A 17,000-nucleotide genomic window follows, 5' to 3' on the forward strand; every position below is an offset into this window, starting at 1 on the left:
GGCCCCAACCCGCGTCTCCTGCATCGGCAGGCGGACTCTCAAGCACTGCGCCACCAGGGAAGCCCATTGTTTATCTTTTATAACCTTTACATTTTTTTTGAGGTGGACAGGCCCATTATTTTATAGAATATCCTACAATGAGGGTATCTGATGCTTCTGGCTTGAATTGGGTTATGCATTTTGGGCAATATTACCACTGAAGCAATGTATTCTTAGTCCATCATATCAGGAGGCATGTGGTGCTGATTTGTCCTATTCCTCAGATGTGAATCTTGATCACTTGGTTAAGGTATGGTGTCTGCCCTCATTCTCCACTATTAAGTCACTATTTTTCCCCTTGTAATTAATAAGCATCTTGTGGAGAGATACTTGAAAATTATGTAAATATGCTGTGACTCATCAGACTTTTCACCCACTCGTTTTTATATCCACTGATATTCTACCTGAAGCAATTATTACTACAGTGGTTGCCAAATGGTAATTTTCTAATTCCCTTATTCTTTCTACATTTGTATGTTGGCATTTTACTGTAAACAAGAGTTTTTCCTTCTCATTTGTTTGTTTATACCAATACGGATTCAAGGATTCTTGCATTATTCAGTGGGTTAAAAGCTATTACTACCATAATTTCTTTTGTTGCTTAAAGTTTTCCAACTTCGGTCAGTGGGAGCCCCATCAAGCACAGGTGTTCCTGTGACTTTTTGACATCTATTTTTCTTTGAGCACTTTCTTGCTTCCTGGTACAAGATATTCTAGGCCAGTATGCCTACAGTATTAGGTATTTCTTCAAGCAGCAAGCAGTTCCTTTTAATGGGGAATGGTGTTTAGAAATCAAGATCTGAGTGCTAGGTGTGCTCATTACTACTGAGGATTCACTGCGTGAAGTTCCTCTCAGAGGACAGAGTTGGAAAATACACAGATGCAGACACACATATATATACATCTATCTATCTATCTTTCTATGTCATCGATTTATCATCTATCTACCTGTCTCTTTATCATTTATGTATGTATGTATCTGTCACATATCAATGAGATCATACTCATATCTCCAGTTGCAGAACACCACCACAGGGTTCATCTTAGCCTTGCCCCTCTCTGCATCTGTAAGTCCCACAAGGAGAAACCTGGCTCCAGTTACCCTGTATGTTTACTTATTTGTTCCACCATAGACTATACGGAAAGTAACTTTAGAAATGCTAATACATACCATTGTAAAATCAAACCCATTAACTAGAGTTCCATATTTGTTTACAGTTTTGTTTTTAGCCTGAATTAAATTTAGCCTGAATTGTAATTAAAAACGGTCACCAGATCATCTGGTCTAATTTATAACTTTAAATAAAATACCTATCAAGACGTGATATTCCTAGGGAATATTACACGCTGTGCTTGGGACAGGCCTCGTATCAGTAAAACGGTAGTCATGAAGTTAAAGTTTCTCAATTAAAAGTGAAATGTGGTTCACATCACAAGAAAAAAAAATCTGTATCCATGTATGTGATGCATGTTGACTGTATTGTGGTGAACATTTTGTGATATGTACAGGTGTTGAGTCGTGTTGTACACCTGAACTAATGTAATATGTCAGTTATATCTAAAAAACAAGAAATGTAAATCTAAGACATTCCCATTCCATGAATTACCTACAAATTAATAAAACGTGAAATCAGTTTCTCAAGCAATGTCTATAGCCCTTGAGGAATAAAGCACCTTTTTTTTTTCCTTTATAAATTTATTTATTTACTTATTTTTGGCTGTGTTGGGTCTTCATTGCTGCGTGCAGGCTTTCTCTAGTTGCTGAGAGTGGGGACTATTCGTTGTGGTGCATGGGCTTCTCATTGCAGTGGCTTTTCTTGTTGCGGAGCACGGGCTCTAGGCATGCGGGCTTCAGTAGTTGTGGCACGCGCGCTCACTAGTTGTGGCACGCGGACTCAGTAGCTGTGGCTTGTGGGCTTAGTTGCTCTGCGGCACGTGGGATCTTCCCGGACCAGGGCTCGAACCCGTGTCCCCTGCATTGGCAGGAGGATTCTTAACCACTGCGCCACCAGGGAAGTCCTGATGCTGGGCAATTTAGGAACTCTTGTAAGTAATTCCAATTTTCATTCAATAGATAAGGCTCCCTATGTATCTTTTTCTTGAATTGAGGTATAATTGACATATAACAGTGTATTAGTTTCAGGTGTACAATATAATGATTTGATATTTGTATATGTTGCAAAATGATCATCACAATAAATCTAGTTAATATCCATTGCCGTACATCATTACAGTTTTTTTCTTATGTTGAGAACTTTTAAGGTCTACTCTCTTAGCAGCTTTCAAATACTGTACAATAATTGTTAGCTACAGGCTTCATGCTGTACATTGCATCCCCAGGACTTATTTATTTTACAACTGGAAGTTTGTACCTCCCTATGTATCTTTTTATGCAAATTTTGGAAGGTGACCTAAGCATGTAGTTGGTGTTCAAATGGTTATTAACTTGATTGAAACTTTAGTAAAGAGAATGAATGTTCAAAATAGATGACTTAGAGGTATTTCTGGTTCTGATACTTTCTCAGCTAAGTATACAGAAGGGTTAAGAGTAAGTTCAAAGTCTAACCACACTCCTTTAAATTTTTATTTTATTACATATATAAATTCTAGACTGTTTTGATGTAAGAAAAATTATATTAGGGTTTTCGTGTTCTAATTATGGGGTTAAATATTCTCATTCACCTACAAAGTATTAATGTTTTAGTTACTTGGAGGGTACTTTTTTCCAGGCTAAACTGTGAAAATGCAGTCCTCAAAGAAACTTTGAAACTGAAAACAGAAGAAATTAAAATGCTCAAGTCTGAAAATACAAGTAAGTAGAGTGGTATTTTGATAATTCTTTAAAAATACTATGTTAAAAGATCAGTTTTATATAGAATGTCCTATGTTAAGAACAAAATATCAATAGACAAAGTGCTAATATTTTGAAATAACATATTTTAAGGATAAAAGAGAAGAAATGCATCAGTTAGGTTTCTTTTTTTAACAGCTTTATTGGAGTATAATTGCTTTACAGTGTTGTGTTCGTTTCTGCTGTATAACAAAGTGAATCAGCTATATGTATACATATATCCCCATATCCTCTCCCTCTTGCATCTTCCTCCCACCCTCCTTATCCCATCCCTCTAGGCGGTCACAAAGCACCGAGCTGATCTCCCTGTGCTATGCGGCTGTTTCCCACTAGCTATCTGTTTTACATTTGGTAGTGTATGTATGTCCATGCCACTCTCTCACTTCGTCCCAGCTTACCCTTCCCCCTCCCCGTGTCCTCTAGTCCCTTCTTTACGTCTGTGTCTTTATTCCTGTCCTGCCCCTAGGTTCATCAGAACTATTTTTTTTTTTAGATTCCATATATATGTGTTAGCATACGGTATATGTTTTTCTCTTTCTGACTTACTTCACTCTGTATGACAGACTCTAGGTCCATCCACCTCGCTACAAATAACTCAATTTCATTTCTTTTTATGGCCGAGTAATACTCCATTGTATATATGTGCCACATCTTTATCCATTCATCTGTCGATGGACACTTAGGTTGCTTCCATGTCCTGGCTGTTGTAAATAGAGCTGCAGTGAACATTGTAGGACGTGACTCTTTTTGAATTATGGTTTTCTCAGGGTATATGCCCAGTAGTGGGATTGCTGGGGCATCTGGTAGGTCTACTTTTAGTTTTTTAAGAACCTCCATACTGTTCTCCATAGTGGCTGTATCAACTTACATTCTCACCAACAGTGCAAGAGGGTTCCCTTTTCTCTACACCCTCTTCAGCATTTATTGTTTGTAGATTTTTTGATGATTCTGACTGGTGTGAGGTGGTACCTCATTTGTAGTTTTGATTTGCATTTCTCTAATGATTAGTGTTGTTGAGCATCCTTTCATGTGTTTGTTGGCAATCTGTATATCTTCTTTGGAGAAATGTCTATCTAGGTCTTCTGCCCATTTTTGGATTCTTTTTTTAATTATTAATTAATTAATTAATTAATTTGGCTGCGTTGGGTCTTCGTTGTGTCGTGGGCTTCTCACTTGCAGTGGCTTCTGTTGCGGAGCACGGGCTCTAGGCGCCTGGGCTTCAGTAGTTGTGGCGTGTGGGCTCAGTAGTTGTGGCTCATGGGCTCTAGAGCACAGGCTCAGTAGTTGTGGTGCATGGGCTTAGTTGCTCCATGGCATGTGGGATCTTCCCGGCCCAGGGATCAAACCCGTGTCCCCTGCATTGGCAGGCGGATTCTTAACCACTGTGTCACCAGGGAAGTCCAGGTTGTTTGTTTTTTTGATATTGAGCTGCATGAGCTGCTTTTTTGGAGATTAATACTTTGTCAGTTGCTTTGTTTGTAAATAATTTCTCCCATTCTGAGGGTTGCCTTTTTGTCTTGTTTGTGGTTTCCTTTGCTGTGCAAAAGCTTTTAAGTTTCATTAGGTCCCATTTGTTTATTTTTAGTTCCATTTTTCTAGGAGGTGGGTCAAAAAGGATCTTGCTGTGATTTACATCAGAGTGTTCTGCCTGTTTTCCTCTAAGAGTTTTATAGTGTCTGGCCTTACATTTAGGTCTTTAATCCATTTGGAGTTTATTTTTGTGTATGGTATTAGGAAGTGTTCTAATTTCATTCTTTTACATGTAGCTGTCCAGTTTTCCCAGCACCACTTATTGAAGAGGCTGTCTTTTCTCCATTGTATACTATTGCCTCCTTATCAAAGATAAGGTGACCATAGGTGCATGGGTTTATCTCTGGGCTTTCTATCCTGTTCCATTGATCTATATTTCTGTTTTTGTGCTAATACCATACTGTCTTGATTACTGTAGCTTTGTAGTATAGTCTGAAGTCAGGGAGCCTAATTCCCCCAGCTCTGTTTTTGTTTCTTAAGATTGCTTTGGCTATTTGGGGTCTTTTGTGTTTCCATACAAATTCTGCAATTTTTTGTTCTAGTTCTGTGAAAAATGCCATTGTTAGTTTGTTAGGGATTGCATTGAATCTGTAGAGTGCTTTGGGTAGTAGAGTCATTTTCACAATGTTGATTCTTCCAATCCAAGAACATGGTATATCTCTCCATCTGTTTGTATCATCTTTAATTTCTTTCATCAGTGTCTTATAGTTTTCTGCATACAGGTCTTTTGTCTCGTTAGGTAGGTTTATTCCTGGGTATTTTATTCTTTTTGTTGCAGTGGTAAACGTGAGTTTTTCCTTAATTTCTCTTTCAGATTTTTCATCATTAGTGTATAGGAATGCAAGAGATTTCTGTGCATTAATTTTGTATCCTGCTACTTTACCAAATTCATTGATTAGCTCTAGTAGTTTTCTGGTGGCATCTTTAGGATTCTCTATGTATAGTATCATGTCATCTGCAAACAGTGACAGCTTTAATTCTTCTTTTCCCATTTGTATTCCTTTTATTTCCTTTTCTTCTCTGATTGCTGTGACTAAAACTTCCAAAACTATGTTGAATAATAGTGGTGAGAGTGGGCAACCTTGTCTTGTTCCTGATCTTAGAGGAAATGGTTTCAGTTTTTCACCATTGAGAACGATGTTGGCTGTGGGTTTGATCAGTTAGGCTTTCGAATTTAAAAAAAATTTGAGGTGAAATTCATATAGCTTAAACCATTTAAAAGTGAACATAACGCCTATAAACATTTAGTTCTAAAACGTTTCCATGACTACAAAATAAAACCTTATACCCATTTAGCAATTTCTCCTGATTCTCCCTTTATCCTTTAGTTTTTATAATCAGTGTAAACAAAATGGTAGAGTACCTGATGTTTGAGGAACCTGAGTAGGTGTATGTTTATTGGGAATCTAGTAGGAAAAGTATAGAATTGTATAGTTATTCAACATAATTTTTTCTCATAAAAGTGTCTTCTGTGACTTTGTCACTAATACAAATATTTTTCAAAATATCATTAAGGACTTGAAATTATATAGACGTATGTGTATATACACACACACACAGAGCATATCTTTTATATAATGAGTTACTATATGACAAAAGTTAATGAAAGAGTATTAAGGTGGTACCAACTTTTTAGAAATTGTTTTGGCTGCACCATGTGGCATGTGGGATCTTAGATCCCTGACTAGGGATCAAACCTGGGCCCCTGGCAGTGAGAGCCTGGAGCCCTAACCACTGGACTGCCAGGGAATTCCCAGCGGAAACTCTTTTAAAGTGGTGGCTCGAAAGGCATAAAATGAGTGCTCAGTCAGGTCGTGGGCCCGAGAGTGGCACTTTACATAGTGTAATAAGTGAACTGTGGCAGTCCCCTGGGTGAGAACGGCACACACAGATATGCTTCTCCACACCAGTAATTTGAGCAGATAGTGATTTCCCCCATGTTAGGTTGGTGCCAGGACAGAAGTTGCTCATAACCACTACTCCTATCCCTTCCTCCCTATCCTTCCACCCTATAAGAAGAGAGGGAAAGTTACTGTTATTCTGCTTTCCAGTAAATAGCAGGACCCCTCTTGTTCTAAATATTTGCATTGAGAGCCTCTTGTGAAAACTCTTAACTAAAAAAAGAAAAGTCTGATAGAGTTTGGAGAGCTGGTAGAGTTGACATTAATACAATATATGAGATTTCATCATCTGATCGTCTCACAGTGTGGATAATTAGCCTTTGTATGTTCTCTTTTTGAAAATCCTACAAATTTTCTTTGAGCAAATGAAGACCAGACTTCGGTTGCAAAATTATTTCCACATTAAAAATAACATTTTATCTAGTGTTAACTCACTTGATACCCACTATTCTATCAAATTTTCTGGTTGGAGACAGATTTTGTGGGTAGTTGTATATCCCTTGCTTAGAAGAAGTATGTGGTGTTGGTTTAACTGGATTAGGTGAGGCTGGGGTTAGACCTCCTAACACTTTCTTACATGGCCCTTCCTAGTTTTGAATCAACAGTATTTGGAGACCCTTGTCATGCTTGATATCAAACAGCAGAAGATGGCTCAGGAAAACACATGCCAGGACACAAGTGGCTTTACAGAGGTTTCAGGTCTTGAGGTAGGTAAGCAGGTATGAAAGTTTAGTAGGAGGGAAATTTTCCACTTCCATTTTCTTTCTGTCGCCGTCAGCTCCACTTCTAGGATAGAACCATACTTAGCAATTTGAGACCGAGGGTGAGAGAGGCCCAGGTCCACTCTTTAGCCTTGCTGGTACCATACCTTTCAGGCACAGCATTCTTGGACATTAGGGGATGTGCTAGCCACTTCCTGTCCCTTTTATTTCCTTTTTCTACAGCTTTAGCAGAAAGTATGTTAGTAGTATCTTCCCTGGGTAGAGGCTTACAGCATCAGAGTACTTTCCCACACATTTTTTAATCTGATCTTCGTAATGGTCTTGTGAGGGCTGCAAAGCAGGTATTGTCCCCATTTTACAGAGCAGGAAACTCAGGCTCAGATAGTTGTAGTTACTTTCCCAAAGTGATGCAGTCACTCCGGGGTTGAGCCAGGTCCAGGACAAAGATCTGCTGATGCATTGCTAATTGCTTGCTGAGGTGTGAAATGTCTTACAAGTGTCCTGGGGACCCATGAGAAATAAGCATACCAGTGGAGTGAGAAGGGGTAGCCATTCACTTATTATAGAACTTCAGATAAAGCAACTGCTACTAATAATAGCAAATACATAGTCCTTAGTAAGTGCCAGACACTGTTCTAAGTGATTCACATAGATTAACACATTTAATTCTCACAACTACCAAATAAGGTGAGTACAATTAAATGCCTATTTTACAAATGAGGTAATTTTGGCACAGAAGGGTTAAGTGATTTGCCCAAAGTCACAAAGCTACTAAGTGGTGGAGCTGGGATTTACACCCAGGTAGAGTTTAGAGTCTGTGCTTTTGATCACCATGCTCTACTGCCTGGGTGGAAAACTAGTGTAATAGCAAAAAAAAAAAAGAAAAAGAAAAGAAACTGAACGGAGAGAAAGGTCAGAAAAAGTGTGCTTTATTATTATCTTGAGTAGGCTCTAAGTAACTTTATGGCAGGCAAGAACATGGGCCCTGAGCCAGCTGATGAAGGAGCACTGCGGTAAGGACATAGAATTAGGATGCAGAGGTCCTTGCAGAAACCTTGCATTTTTATACTGGCCCTACCCAGGTCTTAAGTTGCTTTTGGCAGCTTTTGCAGGGCCAATTATCAGGAGCGGGAAGTTGAAAAGGGAAGAAACCAATCTGCCACATAGCCGCCATTTGTACACTTGAGTCAACTGAAAGCTCACTGTGTACTTCACAGTTACCATTAATGCAAGAAGGAATTTTCTGAAATAGCCTTTACACTAAGAGAGACCATGGAATCTTCCTCTCTAAACAGTCTCTAAAATAAGATTCTGTTTTAAGCCAGTCCATGTGAAATTTATAGCAGCAGGAAGCTTAGACAATAATTTTGTAGTATGTTCCACATAAAACTTTAAAACATATGGCACAATATGTTACATAGACCGCCTCCATTAAACTGGAAGCTCTTGGAATATTTTGGGAAAGCAACTTGTGGTTAGTTGCCAAAATGGGTTTTTTAAAAAAAGTACAACAGGGCTTCCCTGGTGGCGCAGTGGTTGAGAGTCTGCCTGCGATGCAGGGGACATGGGTTCGTGTCCCGGTCCGGGAAGATCCCACGTGCTGCGGAGCAGCTGGGCCTGTGAGCCATGGCCGCTGAGCCTGCGCGTCCGGAGCCTGTGCTCCGCAACGGGAGAGGCCACAACAGTGAGGCCCGCGTACTGCAAAAAAAAAAAAAAAGTACATTTCTTACTTTTCTTCTGGCTACAGTGGTCAACCAGGAGTGACCCACATGGATTAGTTTCTTCATTGTGATCCAAAGACAGGTTTTGAAGGATCAGGGCAATATGCAATTCCAGAATAGTGGATGAGCCAAGAAATATATTAAGAATTTATTATGTGATCATAGACCATTTTTTTAGGAGTGGCAGGATGATTGTTTTCCTTAGAATTCACTCATTAATTTCTGAGCATGCATCTCTCCTGGCAGGACCTGACAGTAATGAATACTGGGTGGCAAGGCCAAACCCAGTCACAGGAAATCCATATTGTGGATGTTTATATTTACTTCGTTAGGTCAAGTTCCTGCCAAGAACTCAGAAGTATAGGAAACTGGTACCAAGTGAAAGGTTTTGGAGCGTGAGCAGAAGGAATGCAGAATTCATGTGTATTTTTGTTCCAAGTAATAAGTCTCTCCTCATTTGTAAATTTCCCCTTGGGTCCTGAAATCATGGTCTCAGCTTCCTATTTTTGTTTTCCTTTGCAGTTTCTTTGAATTAGGTGCTTGAATAAAATGTGCATGGGTTTGTGTGTGTGCCCCGTGTTTGTGTACGGCTGAGCAATGTGACACTTAGTAAAGGATAATTCTTTTGGATTTAAAGCTTGCAGTCCTGGGAGCCTGCCTTTGTCACGGTCCCAGAGGGAGCCCCTGTACCTGTGCCAGACTGGCAGCATCTACTCGGAAAATGCTCCTTCAGGTCAAACAGGAGGTATTGTGTTATCAAAACAGTAACAGCTTTGCTTTTGCTTCTCCATTAACACAAAGTAGAATAAATGGAAGTATATGTAATAATTAGCTTAATTTGGTAGTCTTTGGCTATGGAACTTATTCTTAGTTTTAAATGATAACATTAACATATAAACTGGATTTTATTTACATTACTTGGCATGATATTGCAGCCATGAAAAGTTGTTTGCCTGTGTTTTAGTTAATATTTCCTAAGTTCATATTTCTTGTCTATACATGGCCCTAAAATTACTAGATATTAGAGGAAAAGGCACACATGCTTAAAATCACCAGGATGTGCAACACCGATGAGCTGAGAGAGAAACATGAAGCTTATTAGAAAAGCTGCGAGGTACAGTGGAAGGAACCTTTGTGCCAGCCAGACCTAGGTTTGAATCTCAGCTCCATCATTTTCCAGCTTTGTGGCTTTGGACGCGTATGTTAAATGGAGGCTAATAACTAGTTTGGAGGGTTGTTGTCAAAAATAAACACGGTAGGGCTTCCCTGGTGGCGCAGTGGTTGAGAGTCCGCCTGCCGATGCAGGGGACGTGGGTTCATGCCCTGGTCTGGGAAGATCTCACATGCCGTGGAGCAGCTGGGCCCGTGAGCCATGGCCGCTGGGCCTGTGCGTCCGGAGCCTGTGCTCCGCAACGGGAGAGGCTGCAACGGTGAGAGGCCCGCGTACCGCAAAAAAAACCAAACCAAACCAAAACAAAAATAAACACGGTAGACATATAATGTTTAGCACAGGGCCATGCCTGGCATTTAATCAAATGATAGCTGCCATTATAATTAGGCTTTCACAACAAATACAGTATGGACCATAATTTTTAAAATGTTTTTATTGAAGGTTTGGAATTTAGTCTTCAGAGTATATATGAAAGCAAGCAGCTAAACATTAGCAATTCATCAGGAAAAGCGTAAGATTACAAAGATCAGAGTCAGCTGTAAGAGGTATCTGAAAGATGGTTTTCATAATTGTTTTCAGTGGTATTTTCTGGCATGGCCCAAGGCAGAATTGAAATGCAGCCATTGGCATCCTCCCTTCTTCCTTGTTGGGCAGGACATACACGAGGCCCATCTAGGATAATGAGCTCTAAGGGTAGGATTACCAGGGAACTGATAGGCACAAGAGAAACTCCTGGTAATCTAGTTCAGAGTGGGCAGCTACTGCAGAAGAGAATGGCACGTAGTAATTAGATTAAGCGGATGCAATAGATCAAGGGCAGGCAGAAAACTCCTACTAGGCAGGGAGACTGCATTTGCTAATCTGACTCAGCATTCAGGAAAGAATTGTTCTGGTTTTGCCTCTAACACCTCTCAAACTTTCTTTCAAAACCAGTTGGAACTTCTGCAGAAGAGTAAAGAAGAAGCCTACATAATGGCAGATGCATTCAGAATTGCATTTGAGCAACAATTAATGAGGAAAAATGACCAGGCACTAAGATTGACACAAATGGATAAAATGTGTAAGAAAGCAACAAAAGGGACAAATTGGAAGCACCTTAAAGATGATGGTAAATATGAATTATAATGGTAATAATCAGGTGTAATTTCAGTTGTTTTTGGTTATAATCATAGTTGATTAAGCAGTTAATATGGTGAATATAATTGAAATTTCACATATAGTTATGATTTATCTAAAAAAGTAACAACCATGGGAAAAAAGGAGTCACTGGGTGTTACTTACGCAGATGAAACCATAAAATAACAGGAGAATCTTTTTTGGTAGAGATTTTTTGTGGAAAAAATTTATAATAAGAGCACTAGAACCCAACAGTGGAACCCAACATTAAATCTATCTAATTAAACTTTATTGAAATGTGTGACTTTGGAAGGAGACATTGAACAGTAGAGAAATAATCTTAAATTGGACAAATTAATAAAATAGTCTTATAAAAAGTGAAACAGAAGTTAAGGTTTAGGTTTTGGTTCACAAGCCTATCAAAAGTTCATGGTCATTTTGGAGTCATTATGGTATTAGTGTAAACAAAATATACAAAAATGGCATGAGAGAATAAATTGCCATTGAAGTATGTAGACTGTCCAATATAAACAAAGTAGCTGTTATTTTTTTAGAAATTTTAGTTTCTCTCAATGGTCAATCTCAATTTTCACTTGTAAGTATTATTCAGTAGGCTTCATATTGCTTCAATTTAAAATTCCAATTTGAAACCATTTATCAGTCAAGAAAGATTAAAGTTAAGTTTATTAAGAAGTGTAAATTTTTAGTATTCAAATTCTGACATGACCCTGTTTCTAAATTTTGACAAAATCCATAATCCTAGTTCTAGTATCTCTCATTTTCAGATGAATTTAGGACCAATAAGAATCTTCTTATAGTATTAAAAATGAAACTTTTAATAGTAGATACCTAATTTTGTTTGAAATATCTCTTTTCAAACAGTGCATATTAGCATTAGTATATGGGTCAAGTGTCGTGAATTTTAGCTTCATTACCTAAACTTTACCCATCTCTGCTGAAGTGTTAAGAAACAGCTTATAGGGATAATAAAAATAGAAGCAGTAAACAACTGTGAAAGCAGGTGAAAGCAGATCATAAAAGCTATGTATTTAGTCAGGTGGAAGTCAGGGCAAAAGGGGGGAAATAATGTTCAACTCTTGTTCGTTCTTAATCAGGCATTCCACACTGTACTGAAATTAACTTCTAAAGGTGTTTTCTGATATGAGACTTACAGAGGCCAGTGAGCAAATATAATGGCTAAGTCCTCAACAGTCACTTATAATAAAAAAAAAATTAGTATTTATATGGCTATTTTCTATAATAATCCCTTGATAAAAGGTAAAGGTATAACCTTAATGTCAAGGTAAGTGATTTGCCAGGGAAATAAGTTAACATAGTCCAATGTACTTAGCCTTTGAGGAATTGGTGGAAAACATTAAGAATATCTAGTTCTGCCGTGAACAACAAATGTGTAGGTGATCTTCCTCAAGCACCTCTTCAGTGAGGCCCTTCATAGGAGCTGGACTGCAAAATTTACAAAGGTATACTCTTAAGAGGGCAGCCTAGGTGTTCTGTGTTAACTGAAGTCAAATCCCTTTGAAAATCTGATTTTGTTTTGATGGAAGGTAGAGAGAAGAGTAGGGAGAAAGAATAGAAGCGGTAGATTCATATTCAGTTCAGCACTTGTACTCATTTTATATTCCAGAATTCCTGCCTTTCTTAGCTTTTTACAGAATTCAGGAACTTCTCCATAGAAAATATGATTTGAGAGGTATAGCTCCCAATCTTTGCTTTCCGTTAAGGTACTGAGAGAGACTGGAAGCAGAATTTAAAATAATTAGTTTATCTCTGAAAAGCCTTTACAAGTCCATAAAAGGTTTAGTAGCTCTTTGTTTCTTAGTGACAAGACTTTGATTCATTTTAATATACTTCAGTAATCTGGTACAAGATGATTGTTACAGGTCATTTTCTTATTTGTGGTTAACACTATGTTAACTTTTCTTCTTGATATGGCTGCTTAGACAAGTTCTGAGAGTTAGCCTATAAGCATGTTTCCTTTTTTTTGATTGAAAATAGAGACAGATTCATCCACTCTCAGAACTGGTGAGCTGGTCAACTTGCCTGGCTTTTCCCCTTTGCCACAGCTGCTATTGAAAAATGTCAGGTGTGAGGCCTAGTCACTGTGGTTTATCAGGATTGGGTGGAAAGGGAATTGTCCCTTTAGACTTTATCTGATCATTAGACCATTTGCACAGCATTCTAAAAACATTCTTGAAAACTTTCTTTGTATAAACCTATAAATTTTGTATTTTCTGCTACAAATTGCATCCTTACTATGGATGAAGAGGAATATCAGTGTACATAGTTGCAGGATGTGGACTTTTAAGCATTATGTCAGTAGCTGGGCTAGGTGCTTTCACAATTTTTTTTTTTAATTGTGATAAAATATGCATAAAACTTACCGTTCTTTTTTCTTTTAAGTAGGTACATTTTTTTTTAACATCTTTATTGGAGTATAATTGCTTTACAATGGTGTGTTAGTTTCTGCTTTATAACAAAGTGAATCAGCTGTACAGATACATACATCCCCAGATCCCCTCCCTCTTGCGTCTCCCTCCCTCCCACCCTCCCTATCCCACCCCTCTAGGTGGACACAAAGCACCGAGCTGATCTCCCTGTGCTATGCAGCTGCTTCCCACTAGCTGTCTATTTTACATTTGGTAGTGTATATATGTCCATGCTTCTCTTTCACTTTGTCCCATTTTACCCTTCCCCCTCCCCATATCCTCAGGTCCCTTCTCTACATCTGCATCTTTATTCCTGTCCTGCTCCTAGGTTCTTTAGATCCATTTTTAAAAAACTTACCATTTTAACCATTTTTAAGTGATAAGAAGTCCATTCACATTGTTTTATAATCATCACCACCATCCATCTCCAGAACTTTTTCATCTTCCCAAACAAACTCTGTATCCCCATTCAATACTAACTGCCCACTCCCTTCCCCCAGCCCGTGCTCTATTATTTAATGGCACAGCAACCCAACAATAGAGCATAGGTACTATTATTCTCATTCTGGAAGTGAGGATATGTAGCTCAGAGAACTTGTCCAACATGATACCATTAGGAAGTGGTTAAATGGGGATTCAAGTCCAGGTCTTTCTGGCTCTAAAGCAGAGTTTGCATGGTTCAGAGGCCACCTGTCTGCAGACATGTTTTGTTGGGAGTGAATAGTGTTCTCAAATATTGTGGGCAGGTGGCTAACCTTTACACTGGGAGATTTCACATGCAAATGTGGATTGCTGGCTCCTTTGGAAGACTGAGATTATCAGGTAGCACAGGCTGCATTCTTCCACGGGCAGCTGCTGAGCAATGAGAGTGGGAGGGCGCTGCTCTGGGTTCTCACACTGTGGCCTCTCACCTGTGTTTGCAATCCTGGCTCTAAAGTCTGCTTTTCCCACTGCACTGTGCTGCCTGAGTCACTCGTGCTAGAGGTCACCTGAAGAGGACAAGGTCCTGGCTGATTTAGGAATGAATTAGCCTAGGTTCACACTTACCTCTTTTTCTGGAAGTACTTCAGTGAGTGTCTTTTTGTGTCTCAGCTGGATTTTCATGTTCCATTTTAGGGTTACCATCACAAAGGAGTAAGAAGACCTTAGGGCAGAAACTGTTGGGTATGCTCCCTTTGGAAAACAGTTCTAAGAGTATTGATGACCAGCATGATCCTCAGGAAGTCTTTAAGATGCTAATAGATTTGGTTAGTATCTTTGCTTTTTGTTAGAGGCTGTGGATGAGCTTATCTTTTTCCTTCCTATTAATTCAACTCTTTATTGCTCTATACTTTTATGCTCTGTTTCCATTTCAGGTACCATTTCCCAGAATTATGATCTTCATCTCCTTAAACACCCCACACATGCTTCCCACTTCTTCCATCCATGTTCTTCCTGTGCAGCTTTAAAGCTCCACCTCTGAAAAGAGGAGGCTCCCTGTAATTAAGTCCAGGCATCTCCGTCATCTGCAGTTACATATACAGTTCATGACAAGACTTATATATTCAGGAATTTTTAAAGTGTTCAACGAACTTCCTCATGCATTATATCCTTTAATCATTACCACAACCCTGAAATCGGTCCTGTTATCCTCAATTTCATAGATGACTATACAAAGAAACTCATGTTATATGACATACTTATCTATAGAAAAGTATTAAAGTTTATTTGCATATAAAAATATAAAAACAATTTTTATATAAATAACTTCAACATTCTTTCACAGAGGTAAGTACATGGTATTATATATACATATGTACACATATACACACATACCATGTAAATATATACTTCTTTCTCCTTTCTCTTCAGATGACTTAAAAATCTTTTCAACAGAAAGAACGCTGTTTTCTATTTTTCCTTTAAAAAAAATCCTCAATAACATGTAGCATAATGCTTAGGAATCAGTGTACACCTAATTGATTTATTCATACTGACTGGCTTAGATTGGAGATTGAACATTTTCATGAAATACTTCTGACTATAGCTCTGTACTCTGTGATATACTAACTGGTACGTTTTTAATTTCTGTGCATGCAGTTAAATGATAAAGAAGAAGCTTTGGCTCATCAAAGAAAAGTTAGTTACATGCTTGCTCGGGCTTTGGAAGACAGAGGCACCACCTCAAAAGAGAATAAAGAAAAAAGTCCTATGAAAGACAGTTCTCCATTTAAAAACCCCTGGCAGAAAACTTCAGAATTCCCTGTTTTACGTGATCCTGTACATTCAAGTGTTCAAATTTTTAATTCTGTGGGCTGCATTTGTTCAATTCAGCACTTTCAAACAGATCAAAACTACACAAGAACTCTTAAAAGATCTTATTCTTTGCCATCAAATATCATGTACTGAAGACAAACCAGTTGAAATTAGAACTGAGAGCTGTTTATATCGAGACTTTGAAAACGGACCATGTAAATGTTGCTACATCTTCAGAAGTTGTGTTTTCTGGGTATTCTAAATTTGGGGAAGCAGCTTAAATAAATGTTCTCTACAAGAAATTTATTAGTATTCTGTGATGACATATTTATAAATTATATTACTATATTTCTGAAATTTTCAGTATTTGCCAACATCTTAAAAACAAAGAAATAGTGATTTTGAGAAGAAAATTAATTATTTAGATTGACTTATAGGGATCTTTGGCTCAAGCAACAAGAGTGACTGTTAATTTTTGGAATACATTTATCTGGTTTTGTGTTTTTCTGGATTTTTCATTTGCCATATAAAGTTAAAAAAAAATTTCCTTCACTTCAATAAAAAAGTTATTATGGTGGGACTTTGGCAGCAGTATATTCAAAAGTCATTGCTAGTTACCTATTTCATAGCTTCCTTTTTCATAGCTTCCTTTTTGTCAGAGTAGTGACATTCTGTAGCCAGATCTATGCAGAATTCTGGCATTTGGGCCACTCTGAATTAACTTCTTGGTTTTGATGCTGAATTTTAGGCCATTTAAAATTATTTTATCTTTCTAGAAATATTACATAGTAATAATCTTTAATATCTTTTGGGAATATTACTATATTAATAGCATCACAATGATATCAAAGGAAGTGCATTACCTTGTCAGCAATTATAAAACTTACCTAATCTCTAGTGAAAAGAAAAGATATTACTACTTAATTAGATAGCTAACAGTAGGATAATAAGGTAACAATATAAACCATTTATAGTTGTGTTATAGGAACAGCAATGGTTGGCATTAATAATAATAAAAGCTGAAAAATTGGCAAATACATTTTGAAAAAAGGAATAATGAGGATCTACTGTTGCCAGATACTAAAATGTTTTATCCTATCAACTATACTCCAATATAAAACAAAAATTAAATTAAAAAAAAAAAGTATTGTCCTGATGGTAATACAAAGCTACATTATTTAAAACAGTGTAACAGCAGGTCAATGAGAAAAGGATAAAGACCATACACAGACCTAGTATATATAATAATTTAACATAAAAGGTAGGG

At 37.9% G+C, this 17,000-nt stretch overlaps 1 protein-coding gene across 1 annotated transcript in view; it reads left to right on the forward strand.

Moving 5' to 3' along the window:
- CCDC125 (coiled-coil domain containing 125) overlaps nucleotides 1-16,030 on the forward strand; it is a 23,391-nt gene extending 7,361 nt beyond the window's left edge. Inside the window, exons 6-11 of the mRNA XM_007457079.1 lie at nucleotides 2,769-2,851; nucleotides 6,913-7,028; nucleotides 9,402-9,509; nucleotides 10,869-11,043; nucleotides 14,615-14,745; nucleotides 15,578-16,030. Of these exons, the coding sequence (XP_007457141.1) occupies nucleotides 2,769-2,851; nucleotides 6,913-7,028; nucleotides 9,402-9,509; nucleotides 10,869-11,043; nucleotides 14,615-14,745; nucleotides 15,578-15,886 (922 nt within the window). The 3' untranslated portion in view covers nucleotides 15,887-16,030. The remainder of the gene's footprint in view (nucleotides 1-2,768; nucleotides 2,852-6,912; nucleotides 7,029-9,401; nucleotides 9,510-10,868; nucleotides 11,044-14,614; nucleotides 14,746-15,577) is intronic.
- The last annotated feature ends 970 nt before the right edge of the window (nucleotides 16,031-17,000 follow it).

This window comes from Lipotes vexillifer, unplaced genomic scaffold, assembly GCF_000442215.2.
Source record: "Lipotes vexillifer unplaced genomic scaffold, Lipotes_vexillifer_v1.1 scaffold241, whole genome shotgun sequence".
NCBI lineage: Eukaryota > Metazoa > Chordata > Mammalia > Artiodactyla > Lipotidae > Lipotes > Lipotes vexillifer.